Source organism: Lytechinus variegatus, chromosome 4 (assembly GCF_018143015.1).
Source record: "Lytechinus variegatus isolate NC3 chromosome 4, Lvar_3.0, whole genome shotgun sequence".
In the NCBI taxonomy this organism is placed as follows: domain Eukaryota; kingdom Metazoa; phylum Echinodermata; class Echinoidea; order Temnopleuroida; family Toxopneustidae; genus Lytechinus; species Lytechinus variegatus.
The window spans coordinates 15,831,287-15,857,725 of NC_054743.1; the positions used below are offsets into that span (position 1 = coordinate 15,831,287).

Genomic DNA, 26,439 nt, shown 5'->3' on the forward strand with positions numbered 1-26,439 from the left:
ATCATTCCCAATTGACGGTTTTTATTCACAGGGAATCAAATTTTTAATGACATTTTTCTAATGTTTCTTTTTCTGCTTTTGATTCACGATACAGAAAGCAAGTATGCCATTCCTAGTTACAGTTAACGATTGCAAATACTGTATGATTAATTTTGTAACTATTCTATCCAACATGTCCAAATGTATTTGGGGATGGTGTAAAGAAATATAATACTCACAAAAAGATATAACATTATTGAACATGTTCGAAATGTAATGATTAATCATTGTATTACTTCGTTTTTTTATAAGAACAATTACTGATTGCATGATCTGTACTATATGTTCACGGACTCAAATAACCCAACTTATTTAACATCACGACTATTTACTCGCTTGCTAAAAATACACGAATTTTGACAGACTATTATGTTGCAGTAAATATATCATTTCATGTGTTTGCGTTAATTAGGGGTGACAAACACTGTATGTTAAATCATGTTACCTACAGATAAGTCATGGGAAGATTTTGTTACATTACATTAAATGCGATAGATAGAATTATTTTGACATTATTTCAGGGGCCGCGGAGCCGGGGGAAGGGAGCTGGGGGTCGAAGCCCCCACTTTTTTCAATAAACATGTACAAAACGTAAAAAATACCATCTAATGTGTTTTTTCTATATGATAGCCCCCACGTTTGGCTGAGCCCCACCCCGTTTGAACCATTCTGTCATCCCTGTATAGCTCATGACTTCAAAGAAAGAATAAAATGAATGAGCATGCATTTTTATTAGGCCTATGCTGCCAAAATATTGCTAAAACAAATGTGATTTAAAACTATGATTGCATTTATTTCCAACTCGGTCGACTGTGACTACAGTGACTTTGCAAGGGTTTATAATTTGTGGCATTCGGAAATAGTATTCCTAAAAATAGACTCAATAAATAATTTTGTCTGCATCGTATTTGCAACTGTAATTCGATCAAAATGCCCTCCAACACCCAATAATAAACATTTCCTTCAGCTCTTCGGCAACGACGGAGTCGCAATTGAAGCTAAACGCAATACAAATAACCATGACGTCAAGATATTTAACACTTTCTAAATTTTGTAAGAATAGGTTGTAGCGAAATCCCATGGCTAGATACTTGATCGTTCTTGCATAGAAACATTAATAATCCAATATGTTTGAATGTGAAATCCATCAGTATATTCCCAGAAATACGTCATTCAAGAAATGTCACATATTTTATACACCTGACAGCGCGAAATACCGATCTGCTAGCATATATATGTTACAAACTTGAGGTGTCCTTAATTAACGTCCAAAATAGAAGTCCACATTAACTGTAAGTTAAGAATAAAGTAAAATGCAGAACACTGAAGTTTTCATGCAAATCGAATATGATATAAGAAAATTAAAACATCTCAAACTGTGCTTAAATTCACAAATCAGTTATGTATGCACTGATATAGCGTAGTAGTTTTCTCGGTACACCATATGACTTTCTTGGGCAAGTGATGGTCCTGAAAAGGACCACCCAAACTCCCACACTCTTTAAATGTTGGGCAACATATACTGTTCACATAACAATTGGTTAAAAAAATTATCCAACTCTGGGTAGTTTACAAACAATACTATGTAGTTTTCACCCAAAGCCTACATTATTGGTTAAAAACTACCCAGAATATTATTGGATAAAGTTTTAACCAATTGTGTGAAAAGTATATTGCCCAACATATTAATCATGCACAAATGTAATCCTATATCAAAATGCAAATATCACACTCATTAAACACTCACTAATTATGGAAATGTTGCTGTAGGCATCGGGTAGATTTGATGACAAAGAAGCTCTTGATTAAATAAATAGAAAATTCGAAATAAGTTACTGGAACAGTGATTACACGCGTAAATGGATCGGTAGCCAAACACTATTTTAAATTAAATTAAATTAATTTTCAAACAGTCCGAAGGTAATGCCATCCTTATATCATGTTTATTTTGCGTGATTCCCGAGTTGTGCGCAGTGCATCTTCCTATTTTGACGTTTGATGAAACATTCAGTGCTATGCAAGTTCGATATTTCTTGAACGATGATGAATAATTAATCTCTCCAAAATATTAAACACGATTAATTAAGATGGCGGATACTTTGTGGTAAACGCAGAAAATAGAGCTCTGTTATTATTATTAACAAATTATTTGTTTATTTTTCTTTCGATTACGAAGACGTTAACTAGCCTAAAAAGCGACGATAATGATGATGACGACGACGACGATCATGGATATGGTGATGATTTTTTTTGGGGGGAGGGGGGGGGGGGTATTTTTTGAGTTTTTTTATTTGATAGCCTAATAACTTCTAATTCTTGACATAATACAGGAAATATAGCGAATGAAATATCATCTCTTTACATACTGTTACATATATTGACGACTGATGATCCATGATGAAGATGTCATGATGATGATGCACAGCAAAAACAGTGGTGTTATCTGGTGTACATAGAGGACCACATCAGTTATTTTACACCGGTGTTAAATTGACAATGTTAGTTTAACACCTATAGGTGTTATTACAACACCTTTGGATGTTACATTTAAACTCTTTGGTGTTATGTTCAATCTCTAGGGTGTAATTTTTACACTTCAGGGTGTGGTCCTCTATTAACACCAACTGGTGTCAGTTTTAACACCACAGTTTTTACAGTGTGATAATGATGATTGTGATGGCGGTGGTGGAGGTGATGACGATGAAGGAAGATGATGATGATAATTGATTCGGTGGTGGTGGTAGTGGTAGTTATGATGATGCTGATATTATATTGTTGATGATTATTAGGATAGTGGTGTTGATGATCCATGACGCTTCTCATGATTTAAATGCTCGACAACGGTAGAATGGCTGCCGATAACCCAAACTGTGTTTTTGTGGTGCTTATGGGGGGTGTATTATTATGTTTGCATTTTTAATCGAAATGGGTCATTCCTCTTTCTCTGTGCGAAGTCGTTCACCCCTTCCATTGCTTTGATTGAGGACCTACTTAAAATGGATAACCGTACGTACTCTAAACCAGCCCACTCATCCTAACCTCCAAGCTTTTGATGTTATTGATACATACCTACGTATTTCCGTTTTCTAGGAGTGTTTTGCATCAATCATTATCTCCTTGCTCAAGTACTATCATCTTCTCATCATTACGCCAAGGCAAGGCGAGAAGCACCACATTCGAAAACATCAAAACAAACATCAATGAATGAAGAGTGAGATGCCTCCGCGCTTCTCACGATTCTTTGAATTTCAAATTAATGAAATAAGGAATAAAGACCCATTTTTCTCCCTCTCTCTCTTTCTCATTACGCTCTTCCAATCCCAATCCAATGTCTTTCTACCTTTGTCCATTTTACCAATATATGTTTCTTTCTCTCCTATCTACCTCCACCCTCATCCTCTCTCTAACCGCCATCCCAGCTGGTGGTGGTCGGGGGCGGGGGGCTTTGGGCGCGTGCCCTCAGTTTTTTTCACGACCAAGAAGAAAAAGGAAAGTAATGGGAAGAGAGGACGGTCAAATTTTCTCTTCTGCATGTCAAGTAAAAATCTATCACCAAATTTGATTTTTGTAACAAACATGTGTACATTTTTGCTCGCAACTTTTCATAAGTTTGGCTTGATACGCCATTCATGATATATGCCCAACCCTCATTTTTCTTGCACATTACGCCACTTATCTCATCCGCGTGTACATCCAATAATTATCTCTCCTCTCTTTCTCTCTCTCCCTCTGTTTTACATGTTTTATGTTTGTCTCGTGTCTGCTCCCTTTCGCTCTCATCGGACCCATCATGTTTGTCGCGTTCTTAGCTTTTTAGTACCAACTGATAAAGCACCAAATTATCAATATGCATAGATTACAAGAATTATAATAATCAATAAGAATCGATTATTTTGTTGATATTGATGTTTAATAATCTTAATAATAATTGCAGCCACCAACACTTCCACCACCAACACCATTACCACCATCCCCTCCCGATATATTCATCGCTTGTTAACATCTTGTTCACATTAAAATCACTTGCCGGCATTGGGCAATTTGGTGTGGATAAAAATTAGTGTGAACAAAATTATTATCCACAATGACAAAACTGATTAGGATGTGTCTGATTCGAATCAGGAATTGTTGGCCGTCTTATGCAGGTGCGGATCCAGATTTCTATCATCCCCATTTCCCTTGATCATGCTGATTGGCTGCTAAAAGCTGATCATTTAAAAAAAATTGTTTTAAGGTGAAGTCCTATCTGAATACTGAATTTTTGAGAACATACTAGCGTTATTCTTACCATGGACCTATCACATAGGTCCATGTTCTTACAAACAAGATAAGGTATCTCGTAAGTCCTGTGAATAATGAAAACGCGAAGAGCGAGGTACAAAATTTAGAAATTTCATGTTTTGCCCTGGTAATTGAACATCCTGCCAATTTTTGCAACCATGGATCAGATGAGTATCTAACTAATCAATAATGCGAGCTGAAAATTGTTGAGATTCCTACCTAAAAATCAAACATTCAAAGCAATTTTTGAAACCAGGAATGAGATGGATTTCCAACTAAACAATTGATGCGAGCGCGAAGCGCGAGCTGAAAGTTTTTATTTTCGACCTAAAAACTGGACGTTGTTAACGCTTTTCAATTCAATTCAATTCATTTAGTTGACACCCTTTAAAAATCTAACCGAATTAACAATGTAGGGAATTAGCAATGTAGAGAAATTGTGAAGAGGATAACGGATAGCACTAAATAATAAATGATAATGGCGCGAAGCGCGAGCTGATTTTTTTTCGTGAGTTTGACCCACAAAACGGCTATCCTATATCAATCAACAGAATGCGTATTTCACTAATCAAAATGAAAGCGTGTGCGTAGCACTAGCTTAAAATAATTTATATTCAGCATTTTTTGTAATCATAAACAAAAGCATGTACCTCTCAAAAAAATAATGAAAATCTCGAATCAAGAGCAGAATAATAACAAACTTAAAACGGGATGTAGGCCTAAACCCCAAAGCTAAAATGTACTTTTGAGCAGATTTAATTAAACATTACACTTTAACCTGAAAAATTTCTTTCATTTCTCTTATGCATTAGCTGGGGCTTTTGACTGTGGGACATATTGAAGAAGGCTTTACGAAACCGTGAATTGCGATGATGCAAGCTGAACCTGGAACTTATCATGCATAAATTTATGAATAAGCCCTGTAACTTATTATTAAAAAAACCCGACATGATCCCTTCCCCTCCCTATGATTTTCTCAATATTTTTTTCATTTTCTCTCAGTAAATCCTCCTCTCCTCAATACTAAATGAACTAGGCCTTATAACGAGGCCCCCTATGAATTTTCGGGCTCTAAAATATAATCAATCTGTCTATCTGCCGTAATTTTTGTTTATGTCAGAACCCACATGCACAGTGCTTCAATTATCATGCCCTCTCATCCAGTCTTTCTTTGTCTTTTTATTGTCCTATTTCTTCATCAATTATGCTTATTAAAAGATTAAAAGATTTGTTTACATTAATCTATCCACTTAATTGAATATAAATTCATCCAAAAATCTATCAAGTTAATATTCGTACATTATTTTAATAAGTACCTTCATTTTCAGTGATGAATAAGGTTGGAAATATTTTGTTTTCTAACAGTAGGCCTAATCAGGTCAAAGACCGCTTGTCATCTTATGCATGTTGTAAGGACAAACTCGGTCAAAATCAGACCTGCCCCTACAGGCACCACTTCCCGTACTTCCTGCAAGGCAACGCTCTTTGACATTCAAAATAATATACACCTAGAAACTAGCATCTGATGTCTTATAATCGCAGTCATCGTGATATAAAATCTAGAGAACTACTAGCCTTTCTAACATCATAGAAATAGACGACGAAGAAAGAGAGAGGGAGAAAAAGAGAATGAAAGAAGAGAATGAGAATTCAATTTCATGATAAACACAGTCATAAAAGCACCATTTATATTGGATCAATACAGGGAATAAGAAGCAGAGTTGGGGGGAGTTGCCCTCAGAAGCCTAACAGTACATCAAAAGCGCTAAAAATGTTATATATAGACCTAATCGTTTATTTCAATTTCCTTTTTCAAACCTTTATGATAAGCGAAGGACGAATAGTGTAACATTCATACCCATCAATTACTGTGTACCCGCATGTGTACGCCCTCGAGATAATGAGAAAATAACAATAATAATAATAATAAGAAGAAGAAGAAGGAGGAGGAGGAAGAGAATAATAATAAGAAAATAAGAAATAAAGAAAAAAGGGAAAACAGAAGGGGGGAGAATACATATCAATTTGTTTGCGCTCCTTTTTTGCAGTGCGTTGCGTGTTAAATTATTTCCCTATGGAGAATAATAGAAAAATACGCCTTTTTTGACGGATTTGTTAAGATATCTCCCAAACGCGTCAACAAGGTGATCTATCAAAACAGAATAGAATAGAGCAGATTCTCACCTTGAACATGATATGATTTTCATTTAATTTTAGTCAAATTAAGTTCTGTCACTTTTGAGGTTTTTGGAACCTTTCTTGATGATTTTGGAAATCCATTTGTACATGAGCCAATGGGCAAGTGCAGGAAACGAAACGTTTGGTGCGACTTCACATTGTTGTAAAAAAATATATACGTCACAATAGACCCTATCAAAAAAAGACATTTTGCAGAAAATGCTGTAGATTGCGAATACCTAAGAATTATTTTGATTGGATAAAAAAAACCTCTGTCACTTTTCACATTTGCAAAAGCTTTTGCAATAATTGGTCACTATAGTTTGGCGGGTTCAGCCGATGGCATTGTGTGTACACAGTACACACGCATAGCTAGGCAACGCAGCGCGTGAAGAATTTTGCACGTTTTCATTATTCGTACAGCGACGACTTGAGTGTATGTTGGATAGGACCGTACCATTTTTGACCGGGGGGTGTGCCAATGAATGCAAGTGATCAAGAAGAGTTACAAAACTGAAGGGAGTGAGAAAACAAGGAAAGTGAGAGGGAAATTTATAAAAACAAGTAATGCGAGGAAAAATGACAAGAAAAGGAGTGAAAGGAGAAGAAGTGAAAACACGCAGCTGAGTGCGCTCACGATATGTAAGTTGAACACCCCTGCACCGCAATGTAGCAGCCCGCCACTATACACGTAGATTGCCTGCACGATGCGAAAACAGCGGCGCGTATTAGTGACTGTGCGTTAAACGTCCCATTTCTATGCCTTATAAAAGGAGCGTTTTTTGTACACAACAAATTGATATGTTTCCTATGATGTAGATTCTGAAAGGCTCACTACCCCCTTGGTCCCCTATATACAAATTCCCTTGTTTGCCTAGCTATGTAAGAATTAAGTTGAAAAAATCTCCACTTGATGATAACAATTACTTTTCAGTGGGGGCGGGATTATTCAAGATTTTCTGAAAAATTGCCCCCCCCTTGGTGCTAGGCTCCAGCCATGCGTAAAGTCGGTCACAATGTGCTTTGCTGGAGAAAAAAAATGTAGATTCGTATGGCACTAAACAAGCAATATGAATGAACTTTGTTTTTACACAACATATAGTTTTAGTAAGTCATTCAGAAGTTTCTGCACAGGCAATAAGGGCCAAGCAAACATTAGACGTAGTAGTTGCGCGTGTATATGAGCTATATCGTGAACTGCATCTAAATCACGTCCGTCGACGTCCAGGTACTACAGCTACAGCGCAGCCGAAAGTCTGGGTAGATCATTTCATTCGACCGACGACGACAGAATTGGTGCTGGTCAGCTCGTGTTGTTTGAGCACGACAAATCCAAGGCAAAGCAGACAGAACTTATCAATACTCAAGACCATCATAAAGATATTGAAATGTTGATCGAGCTTGTAAATCATAGGGCGAACTGAAGCTGACAGAAGATAGGCTAAATGTAAGTTTTCGAAGCCAACGTTTTCTTGTTTTCAACTTTTTTGGGGGCCTGCTTTGTCACAAGTCAATTCATTGTGCACAAGTACCGGTAGAGAAAAATGACGGGTGCATTGAATTTCAATAATTCGTATGCTGCAGTGATCATGGTACTTGGTAGTTAGTACAGGTAGATCTATACGGTATATGTGTGTGTGTGTGTGCGTGATTTATTTGGAGACAATTATTGAGGTTAAATGTTTGAGGTTTGTTTCTGAATTGACACTTGAACAATAACTTATCATTTATAGACAGGAATAACCATCGTTTCTGGGAATTTCTGACATTTTACTGAGAGAAGCCAACGCCAACGGTAACGCAGTTCAGCGAAACGAGCAAGCTGGGAACAAGACTGAAGCTTTTATACCCTTTTCATAAACCTATCCTCCAATTAGCCGCCTAAGAGTAATGCGGATAATTCAATAAAAATTGCGTTCATAAACTCCGAAAATAAGCCGCATTATTTTTACGAGCGCCCGTCCTGAAAAAGGCGGATAATCGCCATGACAACTGGACACGCCCCCTCCGATGCGGTTGTGTTGGAAAAGGGTGACCTTGCGACCGCACCATGGCAATTATCCGCATTATTTGGAAATGCGTTCATAAACTCAAAATCTTATCCCAATGCCGCTATTATGCGGATAATAGCAGCATCAGAGTAATGCGGATAACTCTTGTCCTCCAATTTTACGACCAAATTATGCTGCTATTAGCCGCCTTATTCATTTTAATTGGGTTTATGAAAGGGGTATAAGTCTCGTGTTTAATGTTGGGCCCTATATAATTTTGTTTATCAATTGGTATATCAGGGTTTTATATTACAGAAAGAGTATTGGGTCATATGCAAATTGAGAGAGAGAGGACGTGGTTAAACCACAATGGTAATTCCACCTATTCAGGGAGGAATAAAATTTTGTTTCACATCACAGTAGGTGGTTTCAAACCGCCTCTATCATAAGAATCCCCGTTAAATTACGAGAACTTTTTTAGGCTAAAAATACCCATTAATTATTCCTGCATTCACACCACCCCGAAACATATCCTTCGGGATAAATTCCTGAAGTTACAAGCATGCACAGTATGGTCTGATAAGCAGGCAAAGCACAAGATTCAAAATCACTATCCCAGCAGCCACCTACGGCGCCCGCGCCCAACTACACGCTGGGCTAAAAGTTCCCGTAAATTGCTTTCACATTGCCAAAATACCTGTGACCTTGGAAAAATCCCAGCGAAAGTTCTCGTAATTTCGCCAAGTACCTACTATTTAGCGGGTATTTTCTTTCGGGAAATTATGTGTAGTTTGCTTTCACATTACCAAAATACCTGGTATTTTCTGATCGGGTAAATTTCCCGATCAGAGAATACCTGGAACTGACGAACTTCGAGGCGGTCTGAAACCACCTTGTGATGAGAAAATTCAAATATTTCATATGATAGAATACATTATAAATAGTGAATAGATAATTTGTTTCCCTCATTTGCATTGTGCATATAAATTGTTTTGTGAAGTTCAGCGAAACTTTAAAATGTCATAAACTTTCTTTAAGAGTTAAAGGTCAAGTCCACCTCAGAAAAAAGTTGATTTGAATCAATAGAGAAAAATCAGACAAGCACAATGCTGAAAATTTCATCAAAATCGGATGTAAAATAGGAAAGTTATGACACTTCAAAGTTTCGCTTATTTTCAACAAAATAGTTATATGAACGAGCCAGTTAAATCCAAATGAGAGAGTCGATGATGTCACTCACTCACTATTTCTTTTGTTTTTTATTGTTTGAATTATACAATCAATTTGTACGAATTTGGAGATTAGGACCTCCTTGCCTGAAGCACAAAATGTTAAAATAATGGAATTCCACGTGTTCAGGGAGGAATGAAACTTCATTTCACATGACAATGACGAGAAAATGAAATATTTCATATTTTTTTCATATAATAAAATACAAAAGAAATATTGAGTGAGTGATGTCATCAACTCTCTCATTTGGATGTAACTGGCTCGTTCATATAACTATTTTGTTGAAAATAAGCGAAACTTTAAAATGCCATAACTTTCTTATTTTACATCCAATTTTGATGAAATTTCACTCAGTGTTATGCCTGTTTTTCTCTTTTTATTCAAATCAAGTTTTTGTTGGGGTGGACTTGCCCTTTTATTCTGCTTTGAACTAGTCTAGTAGTAGTTATTTGTTTGGAAAAACCTACAGTCATATACCAGGCCCCAGGGGCCGTTTCATAAAGCAGATCATAAGTTAAGATCGACTTAAGAACGATTGGTGATCCTCTCTTGTGAGAAACGATATTGACCATTAAATGTTCATTATTTAGAGTGTAAGAAAGGTTCACCAGTTGTTCTTAAAGTCGCTCTTAAATGAAACACCCACCTTTCCTCTCTCTTTTCACCACATGTTGGTAACAGAAGGTGAATAGAGAAAGGACTGGTATTGGTGTGCATACACTGTACATGTAAGCTTACAATCTGCCTATATGCAACAAGCGAGTTCAGGGTTTTCCATTTTAAATAACTACAAACATCTAGATCTAGAATAGCTCTGAACCTGAAAGAAATATGCTTAAGTATACACGTCTGAATGATATGCGCCTTAAACCCAAGATACATGTAGCAAAAACAACAACAAATTGCCTCTATCAAGTGTGTGATGTCTGTGTTAGTATCTATATGGTCTGATACACTCCTCATGATTTTAAGAGAATTTCAGTATGGAAGCAATGACTGTCGCACATGACCCCTGTTCAGGACAAATCGACCCACCAGTTACTATCACTCATTCCTCCATGCTAAAAAGAGCCATGAAAACTAAAAAAAGCAGCCCTGGGGAATGTACATATGTAAAAGCTTTATCTAATGTTGCAAATTGCGGCAACAAGTTATGAAAAGTACATGTAGCCCCAAAAATAAACAAACATAGGCCTACATGTACATGGAATGATTCCCTCTGTAAAGTAAAGTTTATAGTTCATCTCAACTTTATGAAATCTCCTTAAATTCACCCCACAAGTCATTCCTTGAACAGCAGCTACCCTCAATTTATTCCTTGTCTCTCAACCCATCTTCCATTCCAAGATTCAGAGCAGACCTGTACCTCTCCATGAACATCATCCTCTGATCTATGATTTTTCTTATTCCTCCCTTCAATAACCGGTCACCACAACTTCATAAATATTCCCCTTCCCCGTGCCTAAGGATGTAGAGCAGTTTGACTGGTTAACCCCTTCTACTCATCACTCCAGACACCCCATCTCACCAGCAATCAGCACTCCAACATGTACATTGTAGTAACCCATCTCATTCCACCTAACATGCACTGCCCTGTTCATGTTTACTCACTCCACAGTCCAGTATCCTCTACCCCCTCTCTACCCCATTCCCTCTACCATACTAGGGGTACCAGTTTTGCTCCGCCCATCAAATTGCCCCCATTCATTCTCTCTGTTCCAACGCAACCCCCACACTGCACACCCCACCCCACCCACACTAGTACAATGGCACTCCCTCCCTTTTCCAACCTACATGTACATGAGACCCTCCTCCCTACCCACCCCCTCAAAAAACTATTTTAGTCCATTGAGCGCATGGAATCCCTCTCCTTGCTTTTATTCTCACTCCAGACAAGGAGCCCTTTGTACTGTACCCCACGGTCATTGCCAACACAGGAGCAATGAAAACACAGTTTAAATTGAATTCAGCTTTTAGTGTTTTCACCATGTGTGCCACTCACTGCCTGAGCACTACAAACTTTACAGCTGACATCCTGACCTCGTTTACAAACCCTGATTTTTTTTCATCCCCAAAAAGTAATGCATGTGTACACTACCATGACACTACCAAGTACAGGACCCATGTACATTGAACAATAGACAATGTAGTGAATGTAATAGGATGTTGCAGGAGGTGTTCATTCGCTGCCTACATTTACTAGTACATGTACCTGCATTGTATGATTAAAGATAAATTCCAGTTTTAGTAACGATCTCAAGATGACTTTTTATAGAATTTAATATAATGATCACCAAAGTGCCTGTTTGTATGAATAAAAAATATGAGCCAAAGGATTCTGGAAGAAATTGTGTAATTGCTGAGAAATAAGCAAAATAAGCGCGGATTCAGTCACTTTCGTCGGGTCTTTATTCCAGCAATAATAATACACTGTCCCACGTGTGCCTATCTGTGTTTGCAATCTTCACTTTGATCATATTTCAGCTTAGATTTCATGATTTCACAAAGTTAACTTCAGTTTATGTAACTATACCAGATCTAGATCAACGATGATATAGTCATACTTAACCTTGGTTTTACAGACTTTCTCATTAAATTATTGTTTTACTGCAACTATTTACTGCAACTACCTTCATTTAGCTTTAATAGAAGAAATTAATTGAACACCCATTTCTTTTGATTACCAGTAACATGAAGTGTATACAGAGAGCAAATGAAATACCTCCCTAATTCAGGGGGGGGGGGGGGAGAAAGTTGGGTGTTGTCAACTTGCATTACTATGATGTGTAGGCCTAATCGCAAAGCAGATTAATTATTTCATTTAAACACCGTAAAAAGCCCTCGATCAGCCAATGGCTGGTTTTCAGAGAGGCCGTGCAATATACAAACAATATAAAGAATAACAAATCATAACAAAGTAAAATAGTAAAACAAAATTTGTATACATAACCAAAGAGAGAGGATGAAACAAAACAGAAACAAAATCGAAACAGATAAACAAAATCAAAAAAAAAAAAAATAAAATAAAAACAGAAAACCAAAATGCAATTATAACAAATATAAAAAAAGTTTGGTAAAAAACAGGAAAATCAAGATTTCAGGACTTTTTCAATTTCAGATTCAAATACATTTAGATTTGGTAAAGTCAAGTGTGAATACGTTCTGCCAATGAATTAAAATTAAGTATGGCAAGGTATTATTCCAAGTACATTTCAAATACAAATCTTAGGCCCTACTCTAAATATGGACAAAACAATCTTGTGTTCATGCCACAGGGATTCCAGTTCTGTCACATTAATTTCAGCAATTTATTGATTTGAGCAGTTTTTTACATAGGCAATTAGGCATACATACATGTACATGTACCTTGAGGGCCGAGGGGGGGGGGGGGGGGGGTCAGTCAAATGTATTGCTGTACACACACATGGCCAAATTATTTCCAAACACCCCCTAAACAAGTTTTTCTCTGTGTGCAAATAACCTCCTACCATAGCTCCATGCTCCTACATGTCAACAAGTTTTTCGCGGGCTTTATTTACACAATTTGGCCCCTAAACAAGTTGTAGCCAGAATATGACCCAGGGGGAAAAAGCTTTGGAGAAAAAAAACACACTCTAAACACATATTTGGCTAGTCTTAAAAAAAAAAAGCTTTGGAAAAAACACACCCTAAATACGTTTGACCGTGCGATTGACCATTGACTAGTCTTTCAACACTACCCCTTTTTATATGTGTTTTTGATACCCTTAACGAGTGCACACACGGTCCGCGTCCAAAACTGAAAAATCACCCCTTTAAAGGCGTTAGTTTGGTCACGCGTGTGTACAGCAATATATTTGACTGGACCTCCAGCAGACGTCAGGTCGTCTTTTTTTTCTGGCAGTCTCTCTCTGCTTTTAAGGTCTATGTACTATGAGACAGTAACATATTTTGAAATCATCCTCCACTCCACCTCTATTTTCATTTGCTTGCCTGACAGCACAGCTGATTGTAGAATAACATCACATTGTTTTCATATGACCCAGGAAAAATGAAGAAACTGTGTCATACATGCACAAAATGGGACAGAGACTTGAATATTTTCAACATGTTTTCTAGTTATCCTGATATTTTAGATACTATTAAATTGGCAATTTGATATTAAGTTTTTGAGTTGATTTTCCTTTAGGCTCTTCTGGAGAAATGGATTCCAGGGATGAAAGAATTACATTTTCTTTTCTCATCACTTTGTACAATATATTAATATTAAAAACAATCAATTTGTAAAATAAAAAAAAGTCTTACCAATAATGATATGAGATTGTACAATTACTTGAGCAGCATGAGGCCTATAGAAAGTGTTTCCTTTGCAAATGAATGATTACTGAATGAAAATACCATTGACATATTTTTTGTGGGTGTGCAAGGAGGTGGAAAATGTACCACAAGCCTTCCACTGCGCACTCACTCGGAGCTGAAGAGGGTTCAACTATAATCTCATTAACCAAGAGGAAATTGATTGTATTGTTTCCAATTCATCTAATTGCATTTTCTACACAGAGACAACAGTTTCACGGCCTATGAAGTCGGGACAGTATTATGAAAGTCAAGCGAAGCTCTCCCCATCTCTCTTTTGCTGTCTCCTATGTGTGTGCTTCTATCAACAAATCCCACTCCGCTCTATACTTCACCACTGCACCAGGCTTGAATAGGCAGCCAATCAGAGGGCAGCTAGCAGTAAAGCTTACTTCAGTCCTCCTCTTCTCCCAGCTCGGGAAGCAGACCAGTTTCATCCATTCAGTATCGCTCCATCCCTCTGAATCGATGGAGCGTCATCCATGCGTGATCGCTCACACAACTTTATGATCAGGAAGCGGGTGAGATAACGAGACAGGAGGCTTGGCATTCCTCCCGACGATTTGACATCACGAAGCAAAGAGGCGACAAACTGCCTATTCACAGAGGCACTAGATACATGTTTCCAATCTGTAAGTATTATTTGCAATTGTCTCATCGATTATAAATAGGAATATGGATTTTGGCTTCAGCAGACTATGAAGAAAACTTCAAAGTCCTACATGTACACATATTTCTCACCAAATCAAACAAAAATGTGTGAAACTTGTCTTCGGATGAACTTGAAGTCTAAAAATTTTGACTTTGACTTTTTTTTACTTTCACTCTCCTCTCATGGCTTGGCTGCCCAGTAGGGATGCTGTGGTGGTGTGGGTGTGTGTGGGGGGGATGCTCATGTTTTTTCAATATTTTTCTTTGCATGTCATGTTTACTTATTCATGCTGGAGCTTTGCAGATACTTTCCCTTCTCTCACACTTATGATGATGATGAATACACAGTTTATGAATGTGTAATTGACAAATATGTATATTTTTTTAAGAAAGGAAAGGGAAAAATCCACACGAGAATCATAATGATAAAGGGGATGTGTATTACCCATGCAGCATGCAAATAGTAGTCTCACTCTGAATGTAATTTGCACTCTATGGTACTATCATAATATCACACCTGCAGGCTTCAAGCCATTATACCTAATTGGAAAAAGTAATCAAAAATGCAGAATTAAATGGCCTTACAGAATTAGAAACATGTATACGGCTGAGGGGTATTTGTGGTAGATTACCATGTCGCTACTGTGACAATGACGAGGATGGTTGCTTTTATTCATGCGAGCGAATGCCGAATCTAGATGATGTACAGTACATTTATATTTTAAGATAATTTCACTCTACATATAGACCTGTGGTCAGAGTATAATTTATTGTTTTGAAAATATCTCTGTAGACTGCAAAAATGTATATTTTTCAATGTGTCAATTGTTTTGAAGGAACTGATTGTTTGAATTAGCAATTGAGTTCCCCAAAATGATTATCTACATTGATTCCAGAATATTACGTTATGAAATTCCATTATTTAACTCGTCAAGTTCATGTAGGCCTGCTTAAAACACCAGACCACTCTTCCATTAAAATTCGCCTTCAACTGTGTAAGAAATGTATGGGTTGATGACCTTACCTCAACACCAGCCACCCCTTTGATTTTAATTTTAAAGACCAATACCCTTTGGCTCTACCCTAATTTTCTACGATTGTCCAAGCCTGTGCGGTGTTGGATAAACAAGCAGTTCTTTTCATCCATGATATTTTAAGAAGCTCACGGCAACTTGAGCTATGAAAATAAGCTTGTGTAATTTTTTTCCCCTACAGTATTTTGTAAAGTCCTGGGTGAGAGTCAAGGTATTGTGTGCCCGCCCCAGCTCTTTCCCTGCCCCTTTCTCTCCTCTTCTGTCTCCCCGGATATAGACTGTTGTCCGAGGGAGAGGACAGTCTCTCTCTCACTTCTCTTTGTTTTACAATTGACCATTTGCCATCATGGCTCGGACACATCCTCCGAGCCATAGAGAAAATTGCAAATTTATGTGTATTGGAATCTAATGCAGCACTATTGGCATTGAGTGGCATGTCAGTCCTGTATCACATTATGTGCTTTTTGGTGAAAGCAGCTGTACCTTATCAATTCGAACCCCAGATTACTCTCTCCAAACTTTGTCTCAGATTCTGAACCCCTCACTCCGCTCTACATTGTAGAAGTTCTCTGCGACCCTTCAGGTGCAGGGAATTCCCCTTCCCCTTGTGAGTGATGCCTGGTCTATACATGTAGCTCTCTTACTCTTTCTGTTTATCCCTCTTCCCCTCTCCCCTCCTGACATTCATCACTTTACACACCCTATCCCCTCTTTTTTGCTTTCAGCCCTTCACACCCAGTTTTCTTGCTCATTTGCTATTCTCTTTGTCCAACAAAAGTAAGACCTGCATGTTGTCATGGTTCTACATGTACATACATTAAAAAAAACTAATTGTAATTCATAATAAATGAATCTGACTTTGATGTAATGGAGTAGCTGAAAACAGTATTAAATATGTATTGCTGCAACTTATATGCATATTATAAGAGAGACATGTATATCATCCGCACAAGTACAGGTATTAAAAAAAAACCCTGAAATGATTATGATGTAAAAGGACATTGTCTTGAGGATGTGACATCATCTGTCCACCTAATGAATATTCATGACAATATGCATACAACATGCACAGAACTTTTCACAAAGTATTGCTAAACGTTAAAATTCAATATGATAATTATTTGTTGTAAAATTTTGATGAAATTCAGCATTTTGTTCAGTGAATTTTACTTTATTTATTAATTATTTCCAGCCTGGAGTACCCCTTTGATATTGTGCAGACATGCATGATTATCCTTTTCATGTTGTCATACCCCAGTTCTGTTTCCGACCACAGCAAAGATCGTTAATCATTTCGGAGTGCACAGCATAGATTCAAATAAAATGTGTACATCTGGAATATAGGAATGACTATTGAGTTATTACCCCACACAGGAATGGAAAGTTATAACTCAAGTTTTAATACAACTTTTTGTACAGTGTATGAAATGAATAAGAATTCTGATTGCTTTTAATGTGATTTGAATTGCATCCCATTCGTTCATTTTGAATGTGGTTAAACAAAATTTGTTTATCTAGTTTATTACTGGTACATGTACATGTAGGTCTGCTAATTCTCGTTCAATTCGAGTACATTAATTTTGTTGTACTGTACACCATGTTAAAATTGTGATTTCTCCATATCAAATATAAACACTGTCATGTGTACATGTACACATGCATAATGTGCTTTTAATAGGCCTTCATGCTTTGCAATAGGCGCCTTTACACTTACTGTATATACCTATAGATTATAGTACAAAAGATTACCGGTAATTTATTTGTATTGTGATATGTGAATACATAGTAGACTATAGAGACATCTTTCTTTATCTGGTAGTCATTTGCTTCTTAGTTGAATGAGCCCACAGGGCCACATTTTCTGTACAGTGTACTGGTCTATGATGCAGTTGACATTGTTATCATGGTTATGTGAACAGGGCCATGGGCTTGTCTAGATCATTGGCACCTCACCACACATTGTTGACTCCGGAAGTTGGTTGGCGAGTGGAGTCTATTGACTGAGGAGTTCAAATCTTTTATTCTCACATCGCTTCAGACGATGTATGCCCAACACTCCATGGAAAATGAAACTTTACAATAATTTGTCATTCTAAAAAAGGGATATACCGAGTATGAGCTACTGAGGATGAGGATCTTGTCTTGATTGGAAATTTTTAGCTTTGTGTTTGCTGTATGTATTATTGAGTAGGCTGCATGAACTACCCATATAGCTCCATGAACTACCAGTACCATGTATGCACCTGTGTTAGTTTCAGGTGTTCTGTTGTTGACAATAAAGGGGATCTGTCTGGTTGGGGTAATGACGAAAAAGTTAACAAAATATATCACCTAACTTGAAATTACTGTAGGCCTAAAATATTTCTGGACTAGAAGTACCATATTTCAATTTTCAGTTGTGTAGGCCTATACATTTCAGTAACCATGTTTATATCTGGTCTATGATGAATAGGAGTTGTAGTGAAAAAAAGGAAAGGCTCACATGCATGAAGAGTGTAAATACATAAATCAAACTTGTGATCTTGGTAATATTTCTTGAAATTATATTTCTAAAATTTTAAAATCCAATGAAATTGATAATTGCATTTCACTTCCGTATTTTGGAGGACTTTGCGAAGTGTTCAGATTCAGTCACAATGTAGCCAAGCTTTGCAATGTGGGCCTAAAGACAGTGTACTACAGTACATGTAATACACTTTATACAAGTCAAGCTTTGCATTGTAAACACAAGGAATTCACTAAACAATTCCCCGGTAAAATTGTTGGCCTGACTGTTGTCAGAGGAAAATGGAGCCAAAACTCATGACCCACTGGTGCAGACAAAAAGCATCCAGACTGATAGCATTAAATTGATTCAGATGTCATCATGCCGGACACAAAGAACATCCTTGGACCCATCTTCAGAATCCTCACAAATAATCTGTATTAGGATAGTACACAAAAGAACCATTGATTACCAAAATTGACCACATTGAAAAATACTCTTCAAAAGAGAAACTAGGAATCATATGAGTCATCTATCTACTCCCCTTTAACTGGAAAATCTTTGAGGCAGGGTTATGACCTCAGTAACCCCATTTATATTGAAAAGGCTGTATGTAAACTGCATCTTTTACCAGTACTGGTAGTACATGTAGTACAGGAGTCATTAGTCTTCTGGTGTTGGTGTACAGGTGTACAGGAGTACAGGAGTTATTAGTCTTCTTGTGTTGTTGTACAGGAGTCACTAGTCTTCTTGTGTTGGTGTGGGTGGATTGTCACACATTCTAACTTCTGAGAAGGAAAACTGTTCTGTTTTCTAGTTGTTGGTATGTTTATTTTTTTATTTGAAAAAAAAACAAGTGCACACCTAGTTACCAATAATGCATATAGCATTTCCATTTATTTGAAAGGAAGATCAAAGAACTTTGTAGATTAAGTGCTTTGCTCACGAGCATAGGTGCCGCGGCCGGGGATCGAACCCCAGACTTTCCATGTATAGCCAGGCGCCTTAGACCACTCGGCCACGGCACCTCTATATATTGGTTTAGATATTGGTTCAATCATTTGCCTCAGACATGCATGTGAACACATTGTGAAAAGGTAAGAACATTGTGCAACACTGTAGGCTACATGTAGGGTTTCTCAATTAGTTTTGTTGATGTTGGCTAGGTACCATATTGGAAATCTGTATTGCAACAGTATATCAAAAGAGTCACATTGTAGGGACAATGGGGCCTGCTGAATGGCCCCTGGTAGGGGTTCTTTTAAATATGGGGCCTTGGATTTTGGCCCCCAAAAGGTCTATAAATCCAAAAATATTTTAAAATTCAACGAAACATTTGGAAATATCTTTGTTTTTGTTTATGTGTCACTTGGCAAGGCTTAATGTGCCACATTACATGTAGAACCCTGGTGCTTTTTTTAGTCCATTGGCTACTGTAGATCCCACCATGATCTGACTTTTAAAAACTCAAAGGCAAATGGGCATTCATGTACATGTACATTATAACTTATGTCTACTATATTAAAGACATGCATCGGGTTGAGAAAACACATGGATCGTGGATACCAAGAACCTAACTACAAAAAGGAACTACATGTAATTTATGATTCGTACACATTCTGCTTTTATCTATGCTTGAGTTGGGTCCCCCCTTGGGTGCTTGGTAGAGTGGGTAATAAATTCTAGTTCAGTAATCTTCTATTCATTTTGTGATCAATCACAATTACAGGATATCACTTATTCACTTTCTGAAGAGTACAGTGGAGGCTTTATACAATAGACCAAATGCCTATGGATTAGGCTACTGTAGGACTCTTTAAAGGGGTACTCAGTGCTGAAAATATACATCTATTAATAGTGTAAAATTCACAGAGCAAAACGCTGAAAATCAATCTGATAACGAATAGCCAAGTTATTGAATTTTAATGTTTAGCAATATATCATGAAAACAGTTTTTGCATGTTGTCATGAATATTCATTAGGTAGGCTGATGAATGATGATGCCTGATGTCACTTCCCCTCTTTCCCCTTCTTATGTTTATTACATGTACATGAAATCATAATTGTTTCATTATTTCATACTTGTGTGAATAATATGTCTTCTTATGAAATAAGTTGCACAGTAATGAATATCTAATGCACTAAAATCAATTGTCAATCCAGTGTCATCGATTCTTAGAGGAAAAAATGAATAAACCTTATTAATAAGTGGGGATATTACATCATCAGTTGATTGAATATTCGTGAAGACATGCCAAGTACTGTTTCATCGGAAAATAAATCAAAATCTTCAAAATGCCATAACTTTGTTATAATTTCTTTTCAGATTTCGATAAAATTGTCAGTAATTTGTTTAAACTATTTTTTTTCCGAATTTATTCAAATCATATTATTTTCACCTTGGACTCATTAAATACCCTTGAAATATGTTTGTGGTCCATGCTCTCTAAAGTTTTTTTCTTTCAAGTTTACATGTACTGTACACTGGTGTCATCCCTACATGTATGTACATGTAGCCTTGTAGGCCTACACTCATACGCATGTATGTAGAGCTAAAAAAAGGGAAATTCACTGTATATGTATGTGGCGTTAATGCAATATCCATGTTAAATTTTCAGCAAGGGAAGTAGAGTACCGTATCCTATGAAAGTCAAAACTTTGAAATGAAACTTTTGTGACTTTTGTAAACCTACATGAAGTATAGATTTATGTACATGTAGGTTCAATGTAGGCCTATATACACACATACATGTATATTGAAAAAGATATACATGTGTATGATTAGTGCAGCATCTTTGTTTATTTTTAATTTGTTTGATGTGTATATCAGTGTTTGCTATGGCACCTGATCTGTATTGATTTGCGGTTAACCCTATTGAATAGAGCTTTGTTCATTCCACATTATTTTTGTATTCAGTGGTAATAGCAGGAAGTCTTTTGTGGAGTAATTTCATGGTTGTTTGGCTTTCACCCTTTAAGCAGGCCATAGCATGTCTTCATGTGGTTATTTGTCCACTTGCGTTTTGATGGAAATATGATGGAATCCTTTATCAAAGAAAAAAATGTTACAGTCTAAAAATGGCCTGAAGATGTACATGTATAGTATTTGATTGAAAAATACTAAAATGTACAGAAAAACTGAATGGAATAAATTTGAAATTGGAGTTTTGATGTCATTGAATAATAATCCTTATATTATCAAGTGGTTGTAAAATATAGTTTACATTGTAAAGAAAAGGATGGGGATGTGAAAACATTGGTATTCTGAGAAACTGTTTTGCACTAGAGCATGTGTCTGACTCTTTATGAGCCGCACTGCCTCCTTGTAAAAGATCATTGAGCGCATGTTAGGGGTGCTAAGCTTTATACTGAGTGTCATTGAAATTGTCATGAATAGCATAAAATTTCTTATACTGTATATGTTGTGAAATGAAAATTGAGAATGTGCAAAGTAATGGTTTCATATTTGTCTTAAATTGCATAGCATAAAAAGTGAGACATACATATACATGAAGGCACTGCTTAATTTCGTTGGTGTCGTTAACATTGAAATCCTTTATACATTGTACATAACTTAGAAATAAAAAGTATATAAATCTACTTCATGAAACTTGATACGGTGTACAGGTGATGCTGTAATCAAGTATTATCATCATCTTGCATTAGTTTGTAGGTCACATGATCAAGGTAAAAGGTCATTTAGGGTCAATGAACTTTGAGCATGTTGGTACCTCACAATTGAAATCTTAACCAATGTTTAAGATTTTGAAATGTCATAGCTTTGAAAGTAAATTGATTTGTTTTTATTAAGTTAAATCCGGTTCTGTAGAATGCCTTTTGTCAATTCTAAAGCACAGTTGCCACAGTAGAAACGTAGTACTTTGAATATTTATTTGTAGGCAGATTGTCATTTTGCTAATTATCAGCAATTAATTGCTTTCTTTCAGACTTGAAAGGCACATAATTTGATCTTATTCCAAATGGATGGGGCAAGCCCAAAACTCCACTGGTAATCTGCACTAAGTGGGCCATGTTCTAGTTATAAGACCAATTTGGGTGGTCTTCCATTTGATGAAGTAGAGAAGATTTGTCATCCTCAGTCCATCAAGTCAACCATTTAACTGCCTGGATATTACCAGTACCAGTAGTCACTTTTAACAGTAAATTGAATGGCACCCGATGTAGAGTTCAACTTCAGAAATAAGTGAATTTTTATTTGCACCTCTTTTCTCTCTCCCTCTTAGATTTTCAAATCTGGATTGGATGCTGAAGTCAAATGAAGATGGAGACTATTGGCTTTCACTGGATGGGTCACTTGTTAGTAGCCGTCCAAGTTCTACTTCTATTACACAAGTCAAGGCTAGGTGAAGCACAGAGCAACCAAGACAACATCACCACCACCACCCCCCACCACCTTTGAGACTGAACCATTGGACAAAGAGACTGCCGTAGGTGGGTTCATCATGCTGCAGTGTAAGGTCTCTCAAATGATAAAGGGGAATAACTATCTCGTTTGGACACACAACAACAAACCAATCTTTGAAGACAACGTTCCCTTAAGTGAGGACGTGAATTTTAATTACCGAGGGGTGGGGATGTACCCACGAGCTAACTTACTCATCACTCCAGTACAGAAGATAGACCATGGTGCACTCTTCTCCTGCAGGCTGTACAACGGTTCTGTGCAATCCGATGGATCTGAATTGCTTATGGAGTCCAGGAGTGCAGTTCTGTCAGTGAAGTACACACCACCTCCTAAGTATCCTCTATGTAGCGCTGGTCCACAGGAGAAAAATGGTAAGATAACTGTTGTGCTGTCATGTTGCACGGAGATATCGAGTGTGAGGATGTCATTGGCTTGGATATCACGGGGAGAGAACGCCAGCTGGAGATTCACGCAGCAAGCTAAAACCGGCTATGAAACCGGTCAGAACTGCCTCGAGCATGACATTCACACAGGGTTTAATTTTAGTATGTATCAATGCCAGATGGATGAAGCTTCTGGTGAAAGAACAGACTTTGAATCTAAAACATGTTCCATCTCAAAATTGAGATCTCTTCACATTTATCTGAAAACATTGGACCACAAGAATGCACAATTCAACTGCAGCGTGAATGTGCCAGGGAGATATCGCTATTTATGGCATCTCCGCGATGAGGCTAAGACAACGATTCAAGAAGTGAGTGGCATCAATGACATTTCAACTCTGGACCTTCGGTTGAGCAAAGTGAGCAATGGCTCTTATCTTACTTGCACAGTGTTTAATAAGACTGACCTAGATAGTTCTAATCGGTACTTCATGGGAACAACTGAAACACAGATAGTCCATCAGGCTCCCCCACCAGGCAGAGGAAACCCAACCATGTTGATCATTGGCATTGTCATAGGAGCAGTAGTGGGAACCCTCATTCTTGGTCTTACCCTGTATTTCATAATGGTGAGATGTTCAAGGCGCAACGACAGGATGTACGCTTCCCTCGGGCGCTCTTCCGAAGCCGGCATGCAGATCGGCCCAGGAAATACCTACATTTATCATAAGAGCAACGAGAATGGAAACTCAAATGGCAGAGTGATTGCAACTGCAGAGGGTGGTACCATTTCTTCGGAGGCAGATGAAATCCCACCAAAGCCAGGTGGCCATCGGACAATCTCCTGGGAACCTGAAGACATGGTGATCCACTCTAATGGTGGAGTCATCAACCATTCCGAAGACCCAAAGAGGCGCAATGTAGAAGGTTTAGTTTATGCTGATCTTGCTTTTAAGGAAGGGGAGGAGGAACAGGATGCAGAGGGTGCAGGGGGTGAAGAGGAAGAGGCACTGAAAGGAGCAGTCGGGGGTGATACAAACGGTGCCAAACCAGGGACAACAAGAGAAAGTATAGAGTATGCCAGTATCGTGCCTCCCCTTCGATCCTTAAGATTCTAATCCTGGTGGCCTTTCAAGGAGAACAATGAACTTTATCACCAGGAAGTCTATCAAAAAGGATTTGTGCATTACAGGGATGTCAGACATTTTATTTGCATTTTTTTTCCTTGTTCAATCGTAGATCCATAACATTACAGTATTTCTTCTTCAATGATGTCTATAGATGTACTAGAATACGCAATTTTTTTTATACGCTCTGTGCACTATATTCAAGTACTTTTCTTTTAGCATACAAGTACAGTATCATACATTGCCATTTATGTGTACAGGATAGTTGTTTGTAACCCCTGTCTTACATGTATTGACCTATACTGGGGGTGGCGGAATGTGAGGCCGCCGGGCATGCCCTGTAAAATGCAAAGACCTTTTTTGAATTTTGTTTGTCAAAATATTCAGACAAATTCCAACCCCATTAAAAGTCCATAATCTAGATCTGCATCTGCTATGATTGATTCTATCTAAACCTGAGATGGGTTTTACATACTCAACTCCACTTTTTAAGCTCCATTTTGAGACAAATTTTAAGATGAAATCCATTTTCTTACCATGTTTTCTTATAAAGGGGACAAAGTGTAAATAATTCACCATTTCTAATTGGGAATGTACATGTATATTTTCTTTGTATTTATTTATATCTTCAATTGTCATCATTTTCATTGTTTTCATCAACATTACTTTCATCATCATCATCCTCATCCACCTCATCATCGTCATCATCCATCAAAGTGATTTTACTATTTTAGTAAGGCCTCCATTCTACAGGTAAGCTTCGCATTGATCTATAGTTTTTAACAGTTTGCAGTATGTATCAATTGTTGTGTTTGTGATTTTGAGCAAACGTTGAATAGAAAAAGAAATCAAAATACGGGCCAGAATCACATGGACAAGTATATGGAGGTATGGTCAAGGTATATGCAATAACATACATGCCCATTTGGAAGACAAGAACCCACTTATTTTTATTTCTTTTTTACAGGGGGAGTTTCAATCTGCCTTTATTCTTTTTTTAAAACCTACATGTACATATATGCATATTTCAAAGAAGAAAATGCACTTTTTTACAGCAATAATGTAGTTCACATACATATTCAATGCAGATTTTAAAAGCGAAGATACAATAACGCATATATGTACAATTTATTCATTACTGCGTATTTAGAGAATGTTGTTGAGTCCTATTTATGACAAGATGGACATTTATTTTCATGTATGGTACTAATATGTAGCAGTTCTTATATCAGTATTTTAGACCTTGTTGTACTATTTTGAATATACTTATTGTCACCTTGTGAACTTTCTTCTGTATTCTTGTGTTCGAGCAGAACCTTTGAACTTTACTATTATAAGGATTTGCCAGAATAATGATTCAAACATAAAATTTCAGCAAATAGTGCAAGTGCAATGTACGGACATGTATTATTAGTACATAAATTGCACATTGTGAAGTTGCGGTATTACACTTTATTCCTACTGAGAAACAGGTGAATGCATGCGTACAATTGTCTGCATGGGAAACCATTAGCTGTTTTAAAATCATCATTTAACTTTTACAAAATGTGATTTTTTTATATTTAGTATTCATGGAGAGTGATATCTTCCTCTCTCCCTTGCCCATGTATAAATACATAAATACATGACCTTTACTTGCCCTTATTCGACATTGAGATTCACAAAAAAATGTATTCATGAATTTGTTTATTGTATTCCTGAATAGAGCTCTATAAAAAGTTATAACAAATAATAATTCAGGGATAAGACCTTGTCACTTAGTTCATATTGTTATCAAGAGATAAAATAATACATCACAAAATTTTGTTTAATGATGTATTGACTTAAGAATGATTTTATTTATTTTTTTATTTGTTATTTTATTTTTTTTGGGGGGTGGGAAGATCGACAAGTACTGTATTATCTACAATTTTTTTATCAATTAAAAAAAAAATAATTCAAAACAATTTTTTTTTTAATGTACTGGATTGATAGATTCAGGTGTACTACTCAGTACTAGTGGAGTGAGAAGTGCAACTTTGTACAACTGTCTCTGCAGCCCCTTACAAAACTCAAAGCTGCGGAAGTTGAAAAGAAACCCCCAACAAGTATTTATTCAAGTCTGGAGAGTTAGTAGATCAAAATTATTTTCTTTCATTTTCGAAAAGGAAGTTCAAATATACATGTACATAAATGAATATGGAACGAGTCATTTGTTTGCATTTCTCATATGCATACTTGAAGATTGAACACAGACAATAACCAAACACTACAGTTTGAATTATTGTGAATTATTGGTT

General features: G+C 37.0%; 1 protein-coding gene across 2 annotated transcripts; it reads left to right on the plus strand.

Moving 5' to 3' along the window:
* The first annotated feature begins 7,730 nt into the window (after window positions 1–7,730).
* Window positions 7,731–25,236, plus strand: LOC121413494. 2 transcript variants are annotated; one of them, XM_041606318.1, is made up of 3 exons: window positions 7,731–7,945; window positions 14,259–14,686; window positions 22,469–25,236. In XM_041606318.1, the coding sequence occupies exon 3, from the start codon at window positions 22,688–22,690 to the stop codon at window positions 24,149–24,151; it is 1,464 nt and encodes a 487-aa protein (XP_041462252.1). In that variant the 5' UTR covers window positions 7,731–7,945; window positions 14,259–14,686; window positions 22,469–22,687; the 3' UTR covers window positions 24,152–25,236. The 2 variants fall into 2 exon arrangements, with proteins under 2 accessions (XP_041462252.1, XP_041462253.1); XM_041606319.1 differs by lacking the exons at window positions 7,731–7,945; window positions 14,259–14,686 and adding an exon at window positions 18,901–19,047.
* Window positions 25,237–26,439: the final 1,203 nt, after the last annotated feature.

Excerpts from the sequence above, each read along its gene's own strand:
- LOC121413494 (XM_041606318.1), top strand. The coding sequence starts at position 22,688 with ATGCTGCAGTGTAAGGTCTCTCAAATGATAAAGGGGAATAACTATCTC.